General features: G+C 42.2%; 1 protein-coding gene across 5 annotated transcripts in view; it reads left to right on the top strand.

Moving 5' to 3' along the window:
* Positions 1–14,477, top strand: part of SNX3 (sorting nexin 3) — a 24,531-nt gene continuing 10,054 nt past the window's right edge. For all 5 annotated transcript variants that reach the window (XM_087773563.1, XM_087773565.1, XM_087773564.1 and 2 more), the window contains exons 1-3: positions 1–307; positions 13,186–13,281; positions 13,659–13,783. In XM_087773563.1, the coding sequence (XP_087629689.1) occupies positions 146–307; positions 13,186–13,281; positions 13,659–13,783 (383 nt within the window). In that variant the 5' untranslated portion in view covers positions 1–145. The remainder of the gene's footprint in view (positions 308–13,185; positions 13,282–13,658; positions 13,784–14,477) is intronic.

Genomic DNA, 14,477 nt, shown 5'->3' on the forward strand with positions numbered 1-14,477 from the left:
GGCGGCGGCGTGGGTGCGCGTTGCTGGGCAGTCAGCTGGCCGCGGGGCGATAAGAGGGCGGGCGGCGCGGGGTGGCGGCGCTCGGTGCTCGTTCCTCGCTCCTCACGTCCCCGGAGGCAAGGCAAGGCAAGGCGCTCGCTCCGCCATGGCCGAGACGATCGCGGACACCCGGCGGCTGATCAGCAAGCCGCAGAATCTGAACGACGCCTACGGGCCGCCCAGCAACTTCCTGGAGATCGACGTGGGCAACCCGCAGACGGTGGGGGTGGGCCGCGGCCGCTTCACCACCTACGAGATCCGCGTTAAGGTGAGGGCACGGCCCGGCCCGGCGGGGCGGCGGCGGCGCTGGAGCCGGTCCTGCTCACTGGGCTCCGGCCGGCTCTTACATAACCGGGAGGGGTGTCCCCGGGGCCGGGGCGGGCCGGGGCGGCGGGCCGGGGCCGGGGCCGGGGCCGGGGCCGCCGCGTCCTTCAGGGCCCGTTTCACAGCTAAGGCGGTGAGTAGCGCTGGGGAGGTGATGGCTGAGCAGCGGCGGACTTCATCCCCGGCGGGAGAGCAGGCACCGGCTTCTGCCGGCGACCGGAGCTGGTGACGCTTGGCGGTCTGGTGGTTACGATAACCAAAGGACAGATGCTCTTTTGGCACTGCTGTGCACGACTGCCATTAGACTGAGATATTGCTGCCCTGCGAGCAAGCGCTTGTCTGTCTCTAAGTAAATAGAAGAGGGCAAACGCTCAGCTCTCTGAGATGTAGTAATATGGGTGGATCTGCCCCGAGAAGGAGGCCAAGTTCAGGATTCCAGCAGCCTCAGAAACCCTTAGAGAATGTGTAAATAAGTCTAGTGGGCACACGTGCTAGATCAAAGCTAGCCGAAGTGATAAGGTGAGTGTATGTGGGGGAGGGCTTCCTGTTTTCTTTTGCACCTGAAGTATAAATTGAGTGCCTAATAAATAGGGCTGTTTTTCACCATGTGCTATCAAACTCTTAGTAGCACTAGACTCCTTCCTAGCTGGAAGGGCTGTGTTCACTGACTTGCCCCAAAGGCTAGCAGTCTTGAACTTGAGAAAAGCTATGTGAAGTTATTACTATGTTCCATGGTGTTTCTAGTTTCATAAACAGGGCCTGGAGGAGTGGACGTAAAAATGCAATATCTATGGCATGGTCCTTGCCTGTGGCTGGTAGGGTCTTGAGGCAGGGCACCCTTTTAGTCTATGCTGCTACGGATAAGTTGGGTTAAGAAAGATAACCTCGTAGAATTTTATCTTTTTTTGTAGCTTGTGGTTGAGTCTACTACCTTGTATAGCTTTACTCTATCACAGCTGATTGAACTTGGTCAGTTATTACAGGCAGTAATAGAGGGGGAAGAGGCCTCATTGACATTCTGCACACATTCTCTGCAATATGAGTTCTTCTTTCACTGGACACCATGGAGTGCATGTGCCTTTGTGGCAAGGAAGGCTTCAGCTGAGGGCTGCTGCCTTGGTCGCTGAAGTGCTTCAGATAAGACTAAAACCCTGTGTGAATTTTCTGGTATTAAAGGTCTAAGTTCTCAGCTTAGTGCAACTTTACTTTAAAAAAGCAAAATCAACTGAGGTCTAAAGCTACTTGGGAAGATACTTCCTTAATTCTGATGTTCCTAAATTGTCATGTTCAGTAGCTATTCTTATGTTTCAGGATGTGTCTATAGGGCAGGAAGAATAAACTAAAACAATTGTGGCCTATGTTTGGCCTCTGTGTGAGGACAAACTAGAACTTGCCAACTTGTGTTGCATTACACTGCCTTTATCAGGACCCTAGCTGTCCACTTAGCAGAAAGATGTAACTCTGCCTTGCTGGGATGTATTTGTGCCTGAAGTTCCTGGTGACTTTTCTTTCCATGAGACTGAGCATTTGGAATCTCTGGATCCAGGGAAGATGGTACAAAAGGGACTTAGCTATGAGAGGGCCTTGGGAATGAGACCAAATTTGCTGGGATTAAAAAATAACCTTTTAAAAAACCCCAATTGAAGTTCTTCAGCAGAAAGGAAAGCAGAAAAATGGGGTTTGAGACAGGATACTCTTAGCCTGTGTGCTGTTTGGGGTAGAAGACTCTGGATTCCTGTTGTAATGAAGACCTAGAAGTCACTTGAACAAACATACACTGTGATAGTACTGTGACCTTCCTCTGTTCTTCCTCCCAGTCCGACTACTATATAAACATTGCTTCCTCCACCTTCCTTACTTGTATCTGTGCATGTCTGTATACAGGGCTGTCTCTTATAATACACAATCATTCCGTTTCCAGTTGTGCACTATCATGAACTGTAAAATTGAGGTTTTTGTCTCTATATGCTGGAAGGCTACAGAGCAGGTAATGCAAGTCATGCAGAATTATGTTCACTGTCTAAACTTGTATCAATTAACTGCTTCTCAGCAGAACACAGACCAGGTTGCTAATGTGCAAGTTTCAGCATGGGAGAAGAGTTCGAACTTGAATTGCTGTAGTATTATATTTCTAAAAGGTGGGCCTTGTACTATAAGCTGCTTGTTGGAGCATGGCAGACAACAGCCACCAGCTAGCCTCTGTGGTTTGACAACTGCTTGTGGTCACAGAAAGTAGCAGCTGACATTTGCGGTTTCCCCCAGCAGTGCTAGTAGTGGCAGCAGAACAAACCTGAGAAGTGAGTTACTTGTGTCGTATCTGGAAAGCTATGTCTTCAACTAGCACCAACTTTAAAATGTTAAGTGGTGCAGAAATGGATGGCTTAACTGCTGCCAAGTTCTGGTAAAAGCTATTGGACAGCCTCCTGTTATGGCTGGAGATCATGCTAAGCCAGAAACATGGTCGGAGAGGACACTGAGATTCAAGTTTGCATTGAAGCAATTAGATTTGTACTATTGTCATGGTGTTTACAAACTCTGTCCAAGGGAAATTCTATCTTTATTGCTTTGTCTGAATCTCAAAGCTTAACTTTTTTTGTGAAGACTGAGCTTGCTAGCGGACTCTTGAACTGATGTCTGATAGCTAATATCTTGCAAAAAGTACTTGTGTGAAATACCGTGGGTTCCCCCAAAGCTTTTATTGGCAAGCTTTCTACTGGTATTGCGGCTGGAGCGTATCTATTGCTTGGAAAGCAACAAGTGGAACAACCTCATGCTTTAGTTCTTGTATTGCTGTACTCATCAGCTTCTGGTGGAAGGTGGAAAGCCTAATGGGGAACTCAAAAGTTTTGGGTAGACTGCTTAGCAGTATGCTACTGGATAAGCAAGTCAATTGTATTTCAGTACTTGGGAAAGTTTTTCATAGCGTGTGTCTCTGTGCAGGCTAGTAGGATGGCTGGGCATTGTGGTAAATGCATGGCATGGTACTTTCACAAGCAGTTAAGCTGTCTGAGTGCTGCAGGTAGAACCTATACAGCACTTCCAGTGGGGCAGCTTACTTCACAGATGGTCAGTTGGCCAAAGTGTTGACTTTCTGAGCCTGAACTTGCATTAAATAGCATTCTGTTCTCAGCAAACTGAACAAGGTGATGAGAGAAAGCTTTCCACTGTAGCAATCAGTATAAGGCACACAATGTGGCAGTATGCCACTGCAGTGCAGCTTGGCAATGAAAGTCAAATGTCGTGTTCAGTGATGGAAAATGCCAGCCTGCAGTGCTAAAATAGCAAATTTGAGTGGGTCATGTTCTTGACAGGGTACTTGAGAATTTGCTTTCCATCAGCAGCATTAGGCAGTGAATTTGTACCATTCTAAGGTATCCTTTGTGTGAAGGCTTAGGGTGAGCTAAAAAGGAGATCAATGCAGTAGGGTATAAAGCTCCAAGTGCTTTTTCTAGTGAAATTGGACTTGATAAAGCAGACATCTCATCTAAAGGTGTCTAGATGATCACAGTATGGTGACTGTGCAGCGGTTGGAACTAACATAATCAACCGGACTGCCTGCTAAAGTAACACAACAAACTATTTTGCTGCCCTTACCTCTTGAGGAAAAGTGTGAACCAACAGTTAAGTTCTCCATGTAAATATCCTTGCATGCCATACGCTGTTTCTCATGAGCCTTTACTAGCTGTTCACTCAGGAATTGCCACCAGAGGGGTGGTGCCTCCCTTCTACTTGTTACGCCTTTTCAGGGCGGGCTCGTGCATGTCAACACTCCTCAGCAAGAGCACGCCCATACCTGTTACTATTTATGGGCTGTAAGCCAGTCCTCTCTCTGAATTCCAGGAAGCAAATGTAGAACAAATGGCAGTTGTCATATTATCATCCTACAGCATGTCTGCAGTCCTCAATCCAGTTCCAGGTATCATTTGACTTCTGCTGTAGCTGAGACATAGTTTTCCTGGTAAGTGGGTCAATAGGAGCATCTTTGCTCAAACAGATTCTGTGCAACAGCTTCAGTTGCTAAATCCTTTAAGGAGACAAGACTTAAGCTTTACAAGCTAACTCTTATCCCAGCAACTGGTGACACACTTCAGAGCTGTACACTGACTGTAAGAGCAGTGCCATAGGAGATAAGCACATTTGTTAGAATGCAATAAGCACATCTGTTAGACTGTCAACAAAGCATATGGATATCCAGGAACTTGCTATATTTGGAAACGTACCCCTTTGTTAACACCATTTTGTCTTTTATTTCTGTAAAAATAACTTCTGTGCTGCCCATTTTAGCTGGGTTTGTCACCTAGACTAAAAGGTTAGATTGTCTGTTTATGGTTAGTGAGAACTTGGAGAGAAGTCATTAATATTCAAACTGACAGTTAGAACTAAAATAAAATACCCATTACAGGAGCAACTAGTCCAAGTAGTTGAAGAATTCTATTTAGTCAAACCAAAGTTAAACAAAAAGCCTTTGTCGTCTTAATTCTGTTATTTAATGTTGAATGGCCTGTTGTCTCTAATCAGTATGCTTAAACTCGGCACTGAGGCACACCTTAGCTTCTTGAGGTTCCACAGCTCAGTGGCTTGTCTTGAAGTGTAGAAAGGTAATGCCTTGCTGCTGTGCTTCCAGATGTTGTGAAATGCATCACTTAGGTGGTGCCAATGCTCTTTAAGGCAGCAGTCACCTTTCCAGTATCTTCTGCAGAAGGCCTTCTGTAGACCTGCAGAGGTTCTTGACTTGCCTGGTCTGGGGAAGGAAACAAACATACAGGCTGTGAAGTGCCTGCAGTGTTAAGAATAGTATTAGTCTCAAAGGATTTGGGGAAGTATATCAAAATACAGCTAAACTTGAGCTGCTTTTGAAAGTCTGTTCTCATCTTAACCCATTTTTTCAAGACCTAGCTTGGATACAATACGTGCATTTCAGCATGTTTGTAGTAGTCTGACTTGAGTGACTGATTTGAGTCTGACTTCTGTGATCAAATCAAGTCAGAGTAAGATGGTAAATGAACCGAATGTATAACTTGCTCAGAAAGCACGTCTTATGCTATGGTTTTGCACAGTGGCACTCTTGATCTGGTGAATGTCTTTGAAATGTTCTGTCCTTGAACAGTACCAAATTTCCTGTCCTTCATGTGTTTGGCAGCGTTTGAAGTTGCAGACTCTGCTCCCACCATGAGAAGAATCAAATCTGGTGGTACACATAGTTGAGTTCAGCATTGTTCAGTTTCATAGTCCGTGAAGCTTGTGGTGGAGTAACGACTAAACACTGACTCAGTGTGGATGTATTTAGGAATGCATAATCAGCACTAATTCTCTATTTCTCTACTAGTGCAAATCTTGCATCACACTGCAAGTCTGCTCTAACTGTAGTTAATTACTCTTTTAATACCCTATTCTAGACACTGCTACCAGATAGGTATTTTTAGACTCCTCTTCAAAGAATAAAAATGCACTGATTCAGGTGACTTAGTTTTTTCTATTCTACAGCCCAGGTACTGCATCTTTACAAACATTAACTGTTCCTTCGAGCAGTAGTTCAGAAAAGGATAGCTGGAAGGCTAAGAACTTGCCAGGACACTGACTAGGGAGACATAGAAGTGGAATGGCTTGGATGAAAGAAACTTCCGAAGCAGGGAGAATGGGTTTACAAGTCTATTGCATGTATTTGCTCTGAGCAGCTGATTTTTCTGTAGAGGTCTTTGATTAAACAAGGTTCAAGAGCCTAGTCCAAAGGTACTGAACTAGTTTGGTGCTGATGTCTGTTACTGTGTAAATAAAATAACCAAGTCCCTGAATAGTGCTTCTTATTAGTATATTAGTTTAACTGGTGACTTGGACTCTTTTTATTTCTGCGCAGACAATGTGGGCCTTGAGTGCACTCTTAATACGTGACAATCTAGTACAGTGCTGAGCAGACCAAATCAAACAGAACAATGACTAATCTTTGTAGGACAGATGGCTGTGATCCAGGTAGACATGTGATGCCAGAGTATTTTGATACATCTTTATTTTTAGATGGCTTGCCAAAAAAGTGTCAGCTTGAACTTTGGAGCAGTCAGGTCTCTACTGTTTTTTTTTATCTGGGGAAATAAATAATGCAGTGTAGATTTGTGAGCTTCTAACTGTTTGGGAAGTATTTTCTTTAAAGTTTTCTCACTTGGTAATGCAATGCCAGTTGTACTAGTAGAGGGTGTTTTAGCAAGTACATAATCTGAATGCCCTATGGAGCTGTAGCACTGAGTGAAGGGTCTGAAGTTGCTGTTGCTGCTGTAACTTTTTTGATCTGAGAAGGATGGAGAAACCCTAACCTTCTGGTCAAGGTATAAAAACAAATACTTTACCAGCTGAAGACAGGTCCAGGAATATATTCCTTCTGTGGCTATTTGTTGAGAATCCAGCTCAAAACTCCTGTTGTGGAAAGATCTTCTGGCACACATGACAGTCTAGTTTGTGTTGGCCACAAAGCCAACCTTGAAAGTATAACTATAAGCCAGTGTAAAATCCAGAAGAAAATTAACTATATCTTAAGTGGCTTAAAGCCACCTCTATATCTGGAAATAAAGCTTCAGAGACTATTTCTGTGGGCCTAAGCTGCAGCCCAGCCTAAGTGTTAAGATGTACTACACATTAATGAACAGGAGCTGTTGGTATTTCTGTAGCTGTTAGGTGGCTACTTAAGAAAGTGGATATAACTGCTCCAATTAAACTGGAAATACAAAGAGATTTTTTTGCTACTTGGTATACTTACTTCTATACTAGTTATTTATCTCTTGTTTCTTGCAAGTTTGTGAAGTGTCGGTATACTGGATTGTCTCTAGCTCTCAAAGCATGTTAAAACTTTTGTTTCTGATAAAAAACTATCAGTTGTAGCAATTCACTGCAATTTTGTTGGCCCCATTTGACCGTAGCTGGTAGATGTCAGCTAATGATGCTAAAGCATCAACTTGACATGATCCCTCTTCAGTCATTCTCAATGAGAACTGAATGGTAACCTTACAGTAGGCCAAACCAGAGCATATGGCAGTTATACCTTGCAATTGTGTAAAAGTAGCAGTCTCTTCTCTTTAAAAGGAATTGTTTGGTGTTTCAAAGGAGGCTTTGGCTTGCTAACCCTGAAATAATTATCTAGAGTTACTAATTCTGTCTGGGCGTTGTAAAAGCCTTTGCCTGCATGTGTCCTTCTTAAAGTGGGCTCCTGTTTTTACCCTTGGCTTCTGAGGATGCAACCTGCAGAATAAAGAATCACTAAACAATCTGTTTTTCTAGACTTACCCTGCTTTGAGCCTTTTGACCATGGCACACCATAATTCAGCTGTTCATGATGTTGGTGAACTTGATCAGGTGATGATAATGCTGCTTGGCAAAAACCCAGATACCCTTACACTAATTTTCATAGAGTGGCTCTAGGCTCGAGGCATTGGACTTGGCAAAGGTTAACTCTTGTCTAAAGACTGATAGTCTTTGTGGTTGTGTTGCTATTAGGAGTTTACTGCCTTAGTCTTTAAGATGGAAAACATCCTAGCTCCATGTCTCAGTACTGCGGAGTGGGAAGTTCTATGGCTCTTGGTATAGCTTGAGTCAGCATTGTTTAAAACTTGGGAGGACACATATGGTCAGATTTTTCAGTGTTGTATTAACTTCAGATTTTTTGCATGTAATCTACCTTCAGTAGACCTGGACACCAAGTAGACAAAAAGGGAGGTAGAACTCTGCTTTGATCAAAAGGACTGAAGCTTAGAAAAATAACAACCTCTTATCTGACCTTTTGCAGTGGGGAAAGAGGTTTTCCTTCAGTGAAGTACACAGCAAAAAATCTAAACTTCTAGCAACTGAAGTTTGGAGCATGTTTGCCTTCTTTCTTGCTTTTTATAATTGCAGGAAATGAGGAGGTAGCTGCTTATGTCAAGTTGGGAAGGAAACAAACCACTGGCAAGGTTTCAGCAATAACAGTGGACTGCTGGAGCCAGTTTCTTGTACTAAAGGAGAGCAGGCTCTTGCGTTAAGAAAACCATAATACTTTTTTATCCACGCTGAATGCTACTTACTGTAATACCCCAGAGCTCCCATTGGCTGACTGTAAATGTAGCCAGAGGGTGTAGTCTCTTGACAAAGATTACAGCTTGTATGAAGAGATAGTAAGAAGCTTGAATTTAGCTTCTGAGAGTCAAGATACAAGTCAAACTTGTATCAAAAGTGAGCAGAGTACTTTCTTTCACTCTATTTTAATGGAAATAGAGTTGTATCAAGGCTACCATAACCTACTTGAAAAGACAACATCAAAGTAGGTACTATGGCAACAGCGCAGCTTTATTCTCAGTCTGTTAGGAGTGGGAGACATGGGCAATGCAGTGCTGAGTGTTACATCGGCAGATGAGGAAATGAATCAAATTTACCTCAAACTATCCTGGAGAACGACAGCTGTGGAGTTTCTGCAGTTGTGGGAGTGGACTGGGCTGCAGTGACATTCATAGTCAATCTGTGGAGCATCAGTATGCTCTTTGAAGGAACACAAATGCTATTTACGTTCAATTTATGTCTAGAAACAAATGTGTAGGAGCAAGTCTGGCTGTTTGCAAGGCTTTTTCCACTCACTGGATAAATTAGTCTAGATAATAGAGCACTTAAAATTACCTAGAATTATAAACTAATGTGTTTTAAATAAAGTACTCTAGTTTTCCTCCTGCATGTAAGGTAACTTGTATACCAGAATGGCTGCATTGGAGAGCTGTGTATCTGAAGCTGAATGGACAGTATTGACTAGTACTCAAACTACTTGCATTCTGCCTGTGAATGTCTCCTCACATGTATACATAAACCATTTTTCAGCTTCTGTCTGGGCATAGCTTGGGGATTGACTGTAGTAACAGCTAGAAGACTGTTACCTGGTTATCCAAGCTACTGTCTTAGGACTATCATTTGCTTCTGAGGTGAATTGGGAACCTCCTGAACTGGGAGTTGGACTTGTAGTTTGAATATGTTATAATAACATAGATGTAGCTGAGGAAACATGCTTTCTGAGAACGCAGGTTTTGCCCTGAAATCTATTAACGGGCAACCGCTGCTTCCCATTCCCTGTTTGTTGAGCACTAGCCACATGACTGTAGAAACTCATTTGGCATCTGAGCAGAGGAATGCAGGAGTGACTTAAGGGTCTGGGTTTGTCATCTGCTGTTTAACTATGTAATTTAACTTGGCACCAGCCCTGACAATGTTTATTGCAGTGTACTGGCTTGGCCATTAACTCACCCAGCAGAATACAGACTGCTAGTTTGACAGTAGTCAGAGAAAGCCTGATGGGTATGTACATATAGTCTGATACAGAAACAGTACTAGACAGGATCTGTCTTGTCTTAGCATCTTTCTGTGCTTAGGATTTTGGGCTATGTGGGACTTTGGCAGAGCTGGTTTATTGGTCCTTCTGGAATAATGCTTTATCTGCAATTCAGACTAGTGACTTCTGGTTGTCTAATGTCTTGAGTAGTGCATAATCCTTTCAGGTTGAGGACCTGCGTTCAAACTGCTAGGAGGCATGATTTCAGACTAGGAAGTTGTTGAAAATGCTTTTGATAAAAATGAGATTAATTATCACACTGTAGAAGAAACAATTGCTGCAGCAATTATGCTGAATTTATCAGAGGAATGAGCTATGCTGCAGGGGCTGTGCCAAACTGGGTCATAAGTTTCGTGACAGTAGACTTAGCAGATGAGCAGGCCAGGAAACTGACACTATAATGCTGAATGAGCATGGGGAGAAATGTTTGTTACAAAATGAAATTAGCCTGTCTTCAAGTTTTGTGCCTTAGTCTCATCTCTATTCTAGCAGGCAAATGAAGCACTAACTGTTCAGAATAGCTCCTGGCACCTCAGTGACTAAACAAGGATAACTCAACAAACTGTGAAGCTGAGAATAACTTTGATATGCTCTATGGTCTTGAAGTGACACTTCAGTAAAAATTTAAAGTTTCTGTTGACACCTTAGAGTTGCCTCCTACCAAATTCTTGCCCAGTGATAGCCCATGCTTCAGCAGCTGTCTGGCTTGCTCAATGAAAACCATCTATCCATGGTAGATGGAGGCAGTAGGACATGCAGAAACCCTTCCTACTGAAGGAAAAAGTGGTCTGCTCAAACAGGGCAATAATCCTTAATGAGAAAGGCACAGACAGTAACTTCAGGTGTGGATATATCCTGACTTAAAAATAGGGACCTAAGGTGTACATAGGTTAAGCTGTATAAAACTGGACTCTCAAATTGCCTTTTTTAAATAGATCCTTTCTAACAGCTGCATGTCTGAAGAACGCTGCCCTATCAGTACTGATTTCTGGAGGAAGGAGAATTGCTGCAGTTCCTGGGTTTTAAGGAACATGAGGTTTAGAAGTTGATCTCAACAGGTAGCTCTAATTTGTACCCAGACCAAAGGACAGAGGGGACACACAGTTTCCTTCAGCATGTAGTTGTCAAGTTGTGACTTGTAAGCCACTTAATTTAATGGAAGCCTTCTAGCATACACTTTTGTTTGAACATTTCCAGTGCTTATGATCAAAATTGGAGAAGATTTTTCAACTCGAAGGGAAAACAAGTACTCTAACTGTCCTTTTCTCCAACTTGCTGGCTGGGCTAGCATGTCAAAAGTTCAAAAGGGAACATAGAAGGTAAAATGAGCTCAATTGTCACTTCTACCCCTACATTGTACCTGTAAGCGTGATATGTTGTTTAGAGATTAACTTTATAGACTTCATGCCTGGAAGCATGAAAAGAGTTCCTGAAGACCTGGGAACTCATTGGGTTTTAGCAGCTTTTATTCAGTTCTAATCCCTTGTGTAAGTAACTTGAGAGAAGAATGGAATATTTTCTGCAGGTGAGAGCCTATATGCTAAATATTGTAAAGGACTTTCTACCCGAGACACTGACAAAGAGTTGATGTTGTAATGTGGAAGGCTGAACTTGGTTAAAAAGCCAATAGCTGAAATTGGAGAAAAATAATCCAGTACTTCACTTCTGGGAATCTCCTTTATGCACTCTGGGGAACCTAGTTTTATTCACTCTTGAGTAGAGTATTCTTAGCCGCAAGATGAGTGTTTATTTATAAAGCCTGACTTCTGACATAACAAGTGCAATTTTATTATTAGTCACTAGTACAATCAACAGTGCTTTACCTGGGAAGGGGAGCCTGAGTACTTTTAAACATTTAGCAATAGGTGATTTCATAACAAAATACTGTTCTGTACTTTATCATCTGTAAATTATGGACTAAATAGCTGTGTACTTTCACATTATCCTAACTTCCCAAATACTTTTGAACTGCGACAGCCAAAAACTCATTATTGGCAGGCAGTAATACAATGACCTGTGGTCATAGGCCTGCCTAGTGCAGGAAAGTATCGCTGCAATTAAACCCATTTTGAGCAGCCAAAAGTATCACTCGATAGCTTAAGCATAACAGCCTACAGATGATATCGTACAGGCATATCCACTCAAACTGGGACCAGAAACTGAGTGAGATGGCTTACAACTTAAAAAATAAAACAACAAAAACCAGAAGGTACTAGCTGAGAGTGACTACTGTGTTTCTGCTAACAGGAAACCTGGGGATAACTGTAGTCCTATGTGAACATCAGCTTCCTAGGGTACTCCTCAAGAGTCTTCTTTCAAGGTGTATAAGACAGTGAATATGCAGTCTGACAACAGTAAGCTTTATTCTATTAGTGCTGGTTATGTATGGCAATTACAGACTCTTGGTCTTGCTTTTAGTAGGTCCTAACTCCTACAAACGTTTTTGTAATGTGCTGGCTGGTTTGCCATCTCAACAATATTTAAGCTTCAGATTGTGATCTTGGAGCTTTCCATTCTGGGGATGTCATTAGGAGACTGCTCTCTTGATGTCTATTCTTAAAATAACATGCAAGTTGGATTACAACAGTGGGATAACCCTGCACCCCAAGAATGAATAGAAGTAATAAATGTTCTTACACAAGTTAGTGTAATGACACCTATCAAAATGCTTATGTGTTTAACATAGTCTTGTGCAGCGTTATAGCCTGGCTTCCATTTGATGTCTCTTTTGAGGGTGTTAGAGTTGGTTGCTGTCTCCTAGCCTTGTTTAGGCAAGTTCTGCCTCATCAAGCTCTGCTTGGTTTAAGTTTGTAGCAAAACAGTCTGAACTCATCAGCACTGAATGTTGTGTTGCATCTCAGCCTTGTTGGCTTTTTTTGAAGCTATCCAAACTTGGCAGCTTGTACTAGCAAGTCTTCAGCTTCATCTGTCCTGAGTGGGTTTGCTGTAGGACTTAATGGTTTTTCTTTTAAACATGTTGGAGGCCATGTTGTATCAGATAGCAAAAAAAAAAAAAGTACAGGAGGCTTGGTTAATGTCCTATGCTGGTACCTGAAACACTTCCTTGAAGGCAATAACAGGAGCCTGTGTGGATTAAGATGACTTTTTCTTCCTTCCTCCTCTCCCTCTCCCCAATTCTGTACATATATTGGCATTGGGAATCCAGCTCCCGAGACAGTAAGAATAGAATATGCTTGTGCAACCTTAGGAACATCTCCTCAAGTGACCAGCAAATGTGCTATTCTGCTGGGTGTTATGGTGGCAAAATACCAGCAATTAGGATGCCGTATAAATGAGGCCCACAGTTAAGCAGTTTGAGGCACAGCTTACTCATGTCGCTTACAGAAATACACTCAAGACAGAGCTTTATCTGTATCTCAGTACTGTTGTTGTTGCTGAAGTGGAACTAATTTGTAATGTAACAGCTTGTTTCTTGCTTTTGCTTATCAAAACTTCTAATTTGTCTAATCAATAGCTTATGTTCTTTTTTTCAGACAAATCTACCTATCTTCAAATTGAAAGAATCTACAGTCAGAAGGAGATACAGTGACTTTGAATGGCTAAGGAATGAACTAGAAAGAGAAAGCAAGGTGGGTAAAAAGAAAGGTAAATACAAGTCTTCATAGACATACAAAGAGTAGTGATGCTGAAACGTTATCATTATGTTGTAAAGCATATATATCATATAGAGCAGATATTGTGGTTGAAAATGTCCAGAACTAAAACACTGACTTTCAGCAAACCTCAGTTGTACAACACTAGAGGCTGTTTAATGGTTTTGAGTTAATTCAGGGTTAAACTACATGCATTCAACTTACCTCTATGGCAGATGCTGTTCTTCTGGTCATGTTCTAGTATGTCACTCGGGATGTGATTGAGTTGGGTCCTTTAGGAGGAAGAGGCGGCACAGCAGGTGTATGAAGTTACTTACAGGCTGCACTTACAGACACTTTTCTAAATCTTTCAGGTTGTGGTACCACCTCTACCAGGAAAAGCTCTTCTCCGTCAGCTCCCCTTCCGAGGAGATGATGGCATATTCGATGATTCCTTTATAGAGGAAAGGAAGCAGGCTCTTGAACAATTCATAAACAAGTAAGTGTTGGGTCTAGTTATCTGGAGACAAACCCAGAACTCGACTCTGGAAAACTGAATTAAAGCTTCTAATCCTCTAACTATGGTAGCTGCACTAGGTTTGGAAAAGTAACTTTCACATAATCTTGCAGTAGGACATACTAGCATTGCTCATCCAGTGTTTAGTTTGGATATCTTAATGCTGACCTGAACAGCTGAAAGAAATGTTAGTGGTGTTAATTTATGCAAATTACTACTAAAATTATAACATTCAAAATAGTTCTACCGTTTCATTTCTGAAAAGGTATCCTCCATTGGGTGAACAATGGAGCTTACAGTGGGCTTACAGCAGTTTACTTTGATTGCAGATGTGAGGTATTATCAGCTTGTGTAATGATGCATATTTTCTCTAATCGTCATGAGAATCTTTCTGAAGTGTAAAAACACTACCTGAGGTATGCATCTGAGTATATGGTTTGAGGTGGGCATTTTGGGTTTTGTCACTGCCTTTCAAAGGGTGAGCAGAAATTATAGTAACAACATCTTATTCTTTTTGTACCATCTGACACTAACTGCTCTCCATATAGTGACCTGAAGAGCTACTTTAATCTCTTTAACAGTGTGGATCCAAACAGTGGATAAGAGTACTGTCAGTTAACCAGCTCTTCTGGTCTCTAGAGCCAACACTTCAACTGGATTTGGGACTGCTCCCTTA

This window comes from Nipponia nippon, unplaced genomic scaffold, assembly GCF_047370975.1.
Source record: "Nipponia nippon isolate SJK-2023a ecotype South Korea unplaced genomic scaffold, ASM4737097v1 scaffold_4, whole genome shotgun sequence".
NCBI lineage: Eukaryota > Metazoa > Chordata > Aves > Pelecaniformes > Threskiornithidae > Nipponia > Nipponia nippon.